Here is a 10,002-nt window from a genome sequence, read left to right as displayed (position 1 = left end):
AAATGGGTTTTAGGCCCATTCTTCGATCTGCAAACAATGGCTGACGTGCGCGAAGAAAATAGCCAAGCACGGTTGCCTGATAACGTCAAACGGCGAGGCATGTTTGTCACTAGTGTGAACCAGCCCTAAAGAGCACATATAGGGCAAGAGCACGGGGAGATCCATTTCGTCAACTTTTTTGTTCAGGCCTTCACCATAAGATAGGTACAGGTATTTTCGTAACGTTTCTTTGTGGTCATTCCTATACCTTTGCAGCGTTTCGTTGGCCTATATAACCGAGACAAAGTACCAAGATGATGACCACCACTGTCACATAATGAATATTGCACAAATAGACTGTAGTAGGTTCAGACCCCACAAGTGACAAGCCGCTTGGCACAATATTAGATAATAAATTTGTGGCAGAATTACCAAAATTTATTTGGACATGCAAAAATTACTCCGCGAGCCGTCGTTGTCTACGTGTTATTGTCAACATAAAATGTGTTCTTCTATTCATTACCGTTTACATGTATCCACTGGTGAATCCGGAATGAGGTTTTTTAGGGAATATTTAGGGGAGCATCTCTAAAATCAAAGTTCTCCACTCCGACTGCAACAGTGATACAAATTCATTGAAATAGAAGGTTGCAAAAGCCCTGGCGGGCCATTTCGAGCCATGCCGAGCGGTGGAAGGAACTTTCTTTGCTCGAGAGCTACGTGCACCCGCGAGTCCTTGACCATTAACGTCTAAGGCGGGACCTTGTTTCATTATGCACAAATAGAAAACGCGGTCAAGGCAAAATAAACTGAACGGGAGAATGCTGCAAGTAGAAGCTTCGGGGTAGACGTCGGGGCTTTACACGAAGTTTCGCAACTGAGGCATCTTCTTTCCTGGAATCATTTGCGTGCGTGCGTGTGGGTGACGTTCCGAAGGGCGTATCTGAAAGACTGCGCCTTTTGGGCGTCGTTTTACTTTCCTTATTTGGTTAGCGAGTATGGAAGGCGTAACGGAAGTCATCTTTCTTTCCCACATGGAGAAAGAAGCGTGCAGGAGAAGAGTGGCATTTCCTTGACGTCGTTTACCGCCACGTGAACTTCGCCAGACGCAAGTTTCACACTACTCAGCAGTCGGCTTTACAGGCGTTCGACAATCATACGTTCCTTTCAAACATTGGATTTAGTCATTAACTGTTCATACTCCACAGGCCAGAATGGCTTAACATTTTGTGGCGTCCACAAGGTGCTCTTCTTCTCACAACGATCCCACAGGTAAGCTTTTTGTATTTTATCTATTGTCACGACAAATATTCATTCGTGGTATTTGCGCAGCCCCAGAAGGAATCACTGCTTTCATGAGCAAAGAATTCAAAAAGTATGCAAATGAAATACATATTAGAGACCTTTGGCTCAAGCAATGATTGAACCCAGGCTTTCTGCGTGCCAAAAGGGTGAACTACCACAGATCTGCAGCATGGCTTCAGTTTGCTTTGGAAAAATTGACTACAGACTACACGCAGTGGGAGGAGTCATAATAATTCAGAATAATATTGTACAAGTGCAAACCCTCAGACGTCATAATCGCCTCTAAAAGCATCCACTAAGTAAGCAGCTGCTTTTGTTCGCGTGTTGCCTTACGGGTGCGTTCTGGACTCTTGACAAAATTGCAAAAAGAAGAAATGCGGCGAAATGGGCACTTGACAGCAGTGCTTCCAGTAGGCATTACACCATAGTCTGAAAGAGACAATGTTATTAGCGCAGAAGATTGTCTCCTTGCGGCACGGTTGAGGTATCCACCTAGAACCAAGGCCAGGCTAGCAATTCAGAATGCAATGTGCATGGTGCCATATGTAGTTCTAGTATGCTGAGCGGTAGAAACTACAGTCGACAAGCAAGCAATGACAAGCGCAGCCCTTGTCTGCTTTCTCTGCCAGCATGCATAGATCACGCATTGACGCACGTATTCACATTGATCGCCTAATTACGTTATTGCGTTCTGCAACTGAAGACGCAGCTCAATTGTGTACGAGTTTTTGATGTTATCTGTTCTGGCGTGTCATGTTTACAATAAGTAGCCAGCTTACGTTCCTGGTCATTCATGATTTTTTCTTGTATGAGCTCACAAATTACGTACACCTGTAAAGAAATGAAAACGAAGGAAACACGGTTTTCCACTTAACGCCATTGGGTTATGCTAACAACATCAGTGTGGGTTTTATTTACTAAAACGTATATTGTCTACGCCATCTGGATAGATGGCTTCTGTTTTTGTCAAAAGTCGACTTCGACACAGTGAGAGGTGCGTTGTCATAAGCTGAAGACTTAGTTTTTCAGTGTTTCAGACTGATTTATTAAAGCATTTGTCCTAGCTTAGCAATTATCGCCCAAAATCAAGCCAAGAGCTAGAGGGCGGAAAAGAGAAGATGCAAGCAGCAACTGTCGTCCACTTTTGCAGGGCGCAGACACAAAATGCGGCTCATCTACCTGACCACTCTCCTTCTCGTCCTTCTTCTGGCTGACCTCTCTCTGGCCCAGAGGGGAAGAGGTATGACATTTTGTTCTCTTTATACCGACCAGTGTTTGTCAAAGACAACTCCAAATTTCTTCACCATCAGAACAAAGACTGTTTTTATGAGTACAGATGGCAGAACCATCAGCGTATTTTTGCTGTCACAGCTTCTTTAAATTTTTCTTACCAACGCCATGGCAATAGTTCAATCTGTATGTGTATGGTCACGAAATTGAATTTTATTGACATGCTTTGGCCACAAATTACACACACACAAAGTGAACGAACACATGATATTTGCGGCCAAAGCATGTCATTAGGCAATACCAACTAGGCCAACAATCATTATTGTTACAATGAATTTCAATGGTTACCGAGTGATTGCGGATTTGTCGGCAATGACCACGTGGATGAAGCTGCTTGATCGGCTCAGGACCAACACCATTGAACGCCCATACCACTCTGGAGAACGGACGCTGCAAGGTGACTAAAATCGCTTACTCGCCATATATCTCTCCTAGAATGGAATACGCAGATTCTCCTGTCTGTATGGGTGCCTGTATTCGATCGGCCCAAACTTGCAACATCGTTTCCTATCCGGGCTCCCACAACGTGATGAAACTTTGCTGTGTCGCATGAGGTTGGGCGTGGCATTTACGAATGCGTTTCTTGTCTCCTTGGAAATGGCGAGCAGTTAAGCTTGCATACTTTGCGCCTGCGAGGATACGCTTGAGCACATTCTATGTCACTGCCCAGCATACCAGGCTAAACGACGTTTTATGGAAGCCAAGCTCTGTCAGCTGGATACACGACCAGTTACAAAAAAGAAGATCCTGGGACATTGGTCGAAGCTTTCACATATGCGCACAGCCAAGAAAGCTTTCTTGTGCTCTGTAAGGACCACCGGACTTCACGAGCGCTTGTAAAACAATAGCGTGGGTCCGTGCCATGTAGTCTCAAGCTGACTGTTTATCTTTTAATTACTTTCCTTCTTCCTTCTCTATCTCTTTTCTTTCTATTCTTCCCCATTCCTCCACCCGAGGTGTAGGGTAGCTAGTTGAGTCAAGCTTGGCTAACCTCAATGCCTTCCTTCTCCATCTCTCTCTATCTCTCTCTTTAACAACCTAAACAAGTACATCAAAGTAGCAGAAAGGCACGTCGATGTTTTATTTCTTCAAAAGCGCATCACTCAATGCACACTTTTGTTGTCGAAGTTTAGTAGGTTCCAAAAAAGTACATGTTTATGGAAAGATACCCCCCTCATTTACTCTCTTCGATAACAGTACATGCCTCCACGTGGTAGAAATTTACGTAGCCCTCTAGTACGGCGTCTTTCATCATCATATGGTGGTTTGGGACGCTAGAACTCGCATATAGACTATAACAGTACATGCAGTATAGTTACTACAACCTAAGGAGTGAAATAACAACATTCTTATTTGAATAGCCAAAAATGTTCAACTGCGCGGTTTAAGTCAACATGACCACTTTAAACTGCATGCATGTCGTATGAATGCTATGACAGTCTTACATCGCTTATTCTTGTTTATTTTCTTTACAACAAGAGTACCGCATAGTAGACGTATAGACAGCAAAAGTAAAACGTGCTGATGAAGCATGGGCTGGCATGACACTTGTCTTGCATGGACATTTCCACCAAGGTCTTCTTGTTTCAAAAGTATTGATTACCTGTCATTTGCACAAGCAGCTGACTAAAGCTGCCCTGGGTGGCAACTCCTTGTCAGTTCAAGAAATGGAGGTAGACTTGATTCGATGACCCCAACCCCTCTCCCATGTTTAACGAATAACGTTGCTGTGAGAGATAAGATTGAAAGGTTAAATGATGAAGCAGAATTTCTGTTTGGCGTCCTAAACAGGCTAGAATTTTGATTCCGTAGCCATTATTAAAATTTGCTATATATTGTTAGTGCGCATACATTGAAGTTCCGAGCAGGACCAAAGTTATTGAGTTAGAATTCTTCACTAAACATCCGAGCTTCTAACGGTAACGCAGACCTTGCTGTTTCGGCAGCACTTCCTTGTAAGAAATATAAACCAACCTGATTTCATGTTTTTCCATGATGTTAACATTTGTGTGTCGTATACGTTTAACAGATACATTATGGACCTTTACGCCCCAAAAGCAGGTTATGATTACAAGAGACGCCATAGTGGAGGGCACCCATAATTTTGACAATAGTGTTTTTTAACCTGCACCTAAATCTAAGCACACAAGCCTCTAGCATTTCGCACCTATCAAACTGCTGCTGCCACGGCTGCCAATTAATGCCGCAACGTTCTGCTTAGCAGTCAAGTGCTTTAGCCGGCTCTGTAGGTTTCATGCACATAAATTACAGGGATGAACTTCGGACTAGAACAAACAGCGATGGACACAGAATGGAGAAACATCAACAGATGAAAGCACAGAAGTGGGATATACTATATATAAAAACGGGACAGCTTGCACTAAGTCAACCGACGCTGGGTCCTAATCACCAGAACAGGCAGGCACCCTCTCGTTTCCACCACTTGCCATAGTGTCTTTTTTACATAGAAAGCTGTATATGACTAGATGAACAAAAAACATTCGGAATCTGGGTCACGAGCAGTCTCCATTGGCTGTCCTACCAATAACGTCATTTTCAGAGTCATACCCAAGCACGTGCGTTGCTGGCTTCCTTGTTCGTGATGTCGTCTATCTTGTCACAGCCATAGCGGCGAGCACGCGCGCATCAGATTCAACGCAGAGCTTTTACATAGGTAAGCCACGGGCAACTCTAAAAGAGCGCCAACACAGGAAACATGCGAGAGCTCACATCCGCTGGCCAATGGTGCTGTCCGGGCATATACACAGGTCTGAAAGGACGAGAGCCAGCAGCAATTGCGTACCGATGATCTGGCAGTCTTCCAAGTCGTAAGAAATCGCAAACGGCACTGCAAGCGCCGGTGGTGGGCGGATCCTGCAAATAACACCACCGAGTTAGCTCGCAATATCAAAAGCTTTCAACACTGGGGCACTGAACAAGTGGAGTTGCAGGCACGACGGTGAATGTTGTGGAGCATGTTCATTGGGGCGAAAGCTCGCTTTCGGCGTCAGTTTATCCAGCGGAACTTTGGCTTCGGCTGCAACGTTCGTGATCGCCTGTGGTTGGACAACAATCACCGCAGTTAATGCATTGTGAAACTCAATTAACCATTTTTTACACTTCTCCATGACGTAATTGTGACAGTCACAATGTACAGCGCGCGAAACAAACACTGTGGTGAACTGAAGGTAAACGTGTCTCTAACAACATTAAGAAAAATGAATATAAAACCAATACTTGTGAAATGCTTCAGTGCAACGTTGGGTTGAACCGAATGCTAAACACCGGGGCCAGAAGTTTAGCTTTCAGTAGTTAACCATTTGTACGGAGTGCTCGGGCAGCAATTTTTTTCTTTGTCGTTTTTCTTTTTTAGTGATTGTCTTTCATCTCTCTTCTTCTATGTGTGTTGACAAACCTCGACCGTAACAGCTCTGATTTATAGCGGCATGAAAATTGGGCTAATCCCAATACTTATGATAATGGTCCATTTAATTCAGGTTAACAAGTGAACACGCGGGAGGCGAACACCTTTAGAAGGCCTTAAGCTTCCTTACGGCGTTCTTTAAATATTGGTTTTCGGAAGTAAAACTACAACAAATACTGTTCAAAAACAAAACTAAACAGTTAAATTAGGCTGGTCCTGTAACGCAAATTTATTCCAGCTAAGCGTTTAGCATAATCAACAGCAAAATTTTGTTACGTATTGGGAGATGCGCCCTTGGGTATGAAGTGTTGAATATTTTTTTCTCCATGTTTTTCGCGATAGATCACATCAAATTGCCTGTTGAAATTCTCACTATCACATCGAGAAATACATAAAAAAATCTGGAATGTATGAAAAGGCATGACTACCGCGCCATAATCGGTGATACAAAACAGCGTTTTTTGTGGCACATCAAAGTTGCGTGAACCCCAATGACACGTTGGTAGTTCTCTTATATGGCTGTCCAAGATGCCTTCATTTCTATGGAGTTGAAAAAAGCTGAGAATCTTCGTTGCCCAATGTGACATTGTTGCGTGCAGGCAGAGGCCGTGGTCCAGGTCGAGGCCTAGGAGATATAGTTGGCCGAGGACAGTTCCGAGGACGTGGCAGGGGTCCTCAAAATGACAACAGCTCGGAAGACTCCCAAAGCTCTGAATGTCAAACAGCCAAAGGAGAGGCCGGAACATGTGAGCCATTGAGCCACTGTGTGTACCAGCTCAACGGAGCTGATGAAATACCCAGGTCCCGCTGTGGAAGGGGCAACAAAGTATGCTGTCCTGTGGAAACACCTCCCACTGGAGAATGGAGTAAGTGTCTGTGCTGCAAATATATATATATATATATATATATATATATATATATATATATATATATATATATATATAAGGGAAAGAAGTGTATACCTAAGGGCTCGTTTTTCATTGTTTTAACACAATATCAATGAGATCTAACAGGCAGTAATGCCAAGGAATGTACAGGGGAAGTTATTAGAACCAATGGTATGTAAATAAGAAGAAAGAAAAGTGGATGAATAAATAACCAACCGTGGGCAGGAATCGAACCTATGACCTTCTAATAACGCGTTCGATGCTCTAACCACTGAGCTACCACAGCGGCCTTCCCTCCATCCACTTTTTTGGGCTTATATGTGAATTTAGAAGTAGGAGCGACAGTCAGCGCCATCTATAAGCCAAACAACGAGTGTGAAAACAGTCTTATGCGTATATTTGGCGTCACGTAGCACGTGAACTTATTATGAGCGTAATAAAACTTGTTGTTGGGCTAGTTGGTTATACATCATATACTTAGAAAATTTGGCGCAACCTCGACTCACGCAAACACTCACACAAGCACACACACTTACACCAGAGCAACACACACGAGCGCTGCGTGTCGTGTGTGTTGCTCTGGTGTAAGTGTGTGTGCTTGTGTGAGTGTTTGCGTGAGTCGAGGTTGCGCCAAAATTTCTAAGTATATGATTATTATGAGCGGTCAGCTGATTAATTGTCCCTCTTATACAACCTAAACACACCAAGTCTGCCATTACGAGACCCTCGTTCAATGAAATAAGGGAAAGAAGTGTATACCTAAGGGCTCGTTTTTCCGTGTTTTAACACAATATTAATGAGATCTAACAGACAGTAATGCCAAGGAATGTACAGAGGAAGTTATTAGAACCAATGGAATGTAAATAAGAACAAAGAAAAGTGGATGAATAAATAACCAACCGTGGGCATAAATCGAACTTACGGCCTTCGAATAACGCGTTCGATGCTCTAACCACTGAGCTACCACAGCGGCCTTCCCTCCATCCACTTTTTTGGACTTATATGTGAATTTAGAAGTAGGAGCGACAGTCAGCGTCATCTATAAGCCAAACAACGAGTGTGAAAACACTCTTATGCGTATGTTTGGCGTCACGTAGCACGTGAACTTATTATGAGCGGGCAGCTGAATAATTGTCCCTCTTATACAACCTAAACACACCAAGTCTGCCATTACGAGACCCTCCTTCAATGAAATAGGGGAAAGAAGTGTATACCTAAGGGCTCGTTTTTCCGTGTTTTAACACAATATTAATGAGATCTAACAGACAGTAATGCCAAGGAATGTACAGGCGAAGTAATTGGAACCAATGGAATGTAAATAGGAAGAAAGAAAAGTGGATGAATAAATAACCAACCGTGCGCAGGAATCGAACCTACGACCTTCGAATAACGCGTTCGATGCTCTAACCACTGAGCTACCACAGCGGCCTTCCCTCCATCTACTTTTTGGGCCTATATGTGAATTTAGAACTAGGAGCGACAGTCAGCGCCATCTATAAGCCAAACAACGAGTGTGAAAATACTCTTATGCGTATGTTTGGCGTCACGTAGCACGTGAACTTATTATGAGCGGGCAGCTGATTAATTGTCCCTCTTATACAACCTAAACACACCAAGTCTGGTATTACGAGACCCTCGTTCAATGAAATAAGGGAAAGAAGTGTATGCCTAAGGGCTCGTTTTTCCGTGTTTTAACACAATAATATAACTATATATATATATATATAACTATATATATATATATATATATATATATATATATATATATATATATATATATATATATATATATATATATATATATATATATATATATATATATGAATATTTGCCCCGCCGCGGTGGTCTAGTGGCTAAGGTACTCGGCTGCTGACCTGCAGTGCGCGGGTTCAAATCCAGGCGGCAGCGGCTGCATTTCCGATGGAGGCGGGAATGTTGTAGGCCCGTGTGCTCAGATTTGGGTGCACGTTAAAGAACCCCTGGTGGTCAAAATTTCCGGAGCCCTCCACTACGGCGTCTCTCATAATCATATGGTGGTTTTGGGATGTTAAACCCCACATATCATTCAATCATGTATATATATATATATCCGCGGAGCCAATACTTCGCAAGTCTGTAGGCTTGAAAACATTGCAGATGCATGAAAATGAACTATAACTCCCGATTTGTAAGTATGTTTTACTATAGCAAGCGCCTAACTAGTTATTTAGATAAAAAATATTTCATGGAAGAAGGAACCTCACTGCACCTCCAGTGACATTCCTTTTTCGAAAACGCCACTCAAAATAAAGAATTGATGCAAGCGTAAAACGTCTACCGAAAAGTAGATTGGCTTGACTAGACACTCTTTTGTGGGCGTTCGCAACGGCACATCTCAAGACTCAACGAAGTAGACAGCTCTGCAGTCATCCATATTAGCACCATTGTTTGCTGTTACTGTCCGAGATAGATCTTGCGCTATGACTCGAGTCCGCAGCCGATGCGCCCAGCGCGCCACTGCAGGTAAGGCCACTTGACTCACCATGGCGCCATTTCTCAAAGGGTGTGTGGCAACTGGCATTCAGAAGAGCAATGGCTTGATTTAAAAGAGGAAGTATTTGTATTTGGAACGTTACTGCTCTAAACAGAGTTGAGCACACACCTTCAATGACTTTCTGAATGATGATCAATGATGACTAAGAAGAACTGTGAAGTGCTATATTTCTTTATTTGTTAAAGCCACATTCTGCGTACACAATGTGCGTAGGAGAGATGACGGCCAAAGATGTCTCCTAGAACTATTTTCGTATCGGCGGTATCCACTTGACAAAAAAGGGAGCGAGAAGCACTTTTTCCGTCATCACCCTGGCCTGTAGTATACTTCTCTTGGACAGAAGCTCTTTTTCGTACATCATAGCGCGAACTGAAACTTCATATAACCTCAGTTATTTATTTTCACATAACTACTTAGTATTTTAGCAGTTCCTAATGTTTCATTCTCTTGAAGATATCAAGAGCTGCGTCATGCGGAAAAGCTCAGTTTAGGTAAAACGCGGTGAAATTGGCACTATGATTTATGATAAAGCAATCTCGGGCCTGTGAAAGCAAATATGGCTGATCACTCTTTCACGAAATCTG

At 43.0% G+C, this 10,002-nt stretch overlaps 1 protein-coding gene across 3 annotated transcripts in view; it reads left to right on the top strand.

Annotated features, from left to right (window-relative positions):
* Positions 1-1,011: 1,011 nt before the first annotated feature.
* The window catches only part of LOC119160735 (chorion peroxidase), a 1,158,638-nt gene continuing 1,149,647 nt past the window's right edge, over positions 1,012-10,002 (top strand). For 2 of the 3 annotated variants that reach the window (XM_037412942.2, XM_037412943.2), the window contains exons 1-3: positions 1,015-1,251; positions 2,435-2,524; positions 6,598-6,864. In XM_037412942.2, coding sequence (XP_037268839.1) covers positions 2,449-2,524; positions 6,598-6,864 — 343 coding nt within the window. In that variant the 5' untranslated portion in view covers positions 1,015-1,251; positions 2,435-2,448. Of the gene's footprint in view, positions 1,252-2,434; positions 2,525-6,597; positions 6,865-10,002 lie in introns of all 3 variants that reach the window. The other variant, XM_075881050.1, reaches the window with a different exon arrangement.

The sequence above is a fragment of the Rhipicephalus microplus genome, chromosome X (genome assembly GCF_043290135.1).
Source record: "Rhipicephalus microplus isolate Deutch F79 chromosome X, USDA_Rmic, whole genome shotgun sequence".
NCBI classification, from domain to species: Eukaryota; Metazoa; Arthropoda; class Arachnida; order Ixodida; family Ixodidae; genus Rhipicephalus; species Rhipicephalus microplus.
Note: the sequence above shows the minus strand (reverse complement) of the source record. Positions and strands in the feature narration are given on the sequence as shown.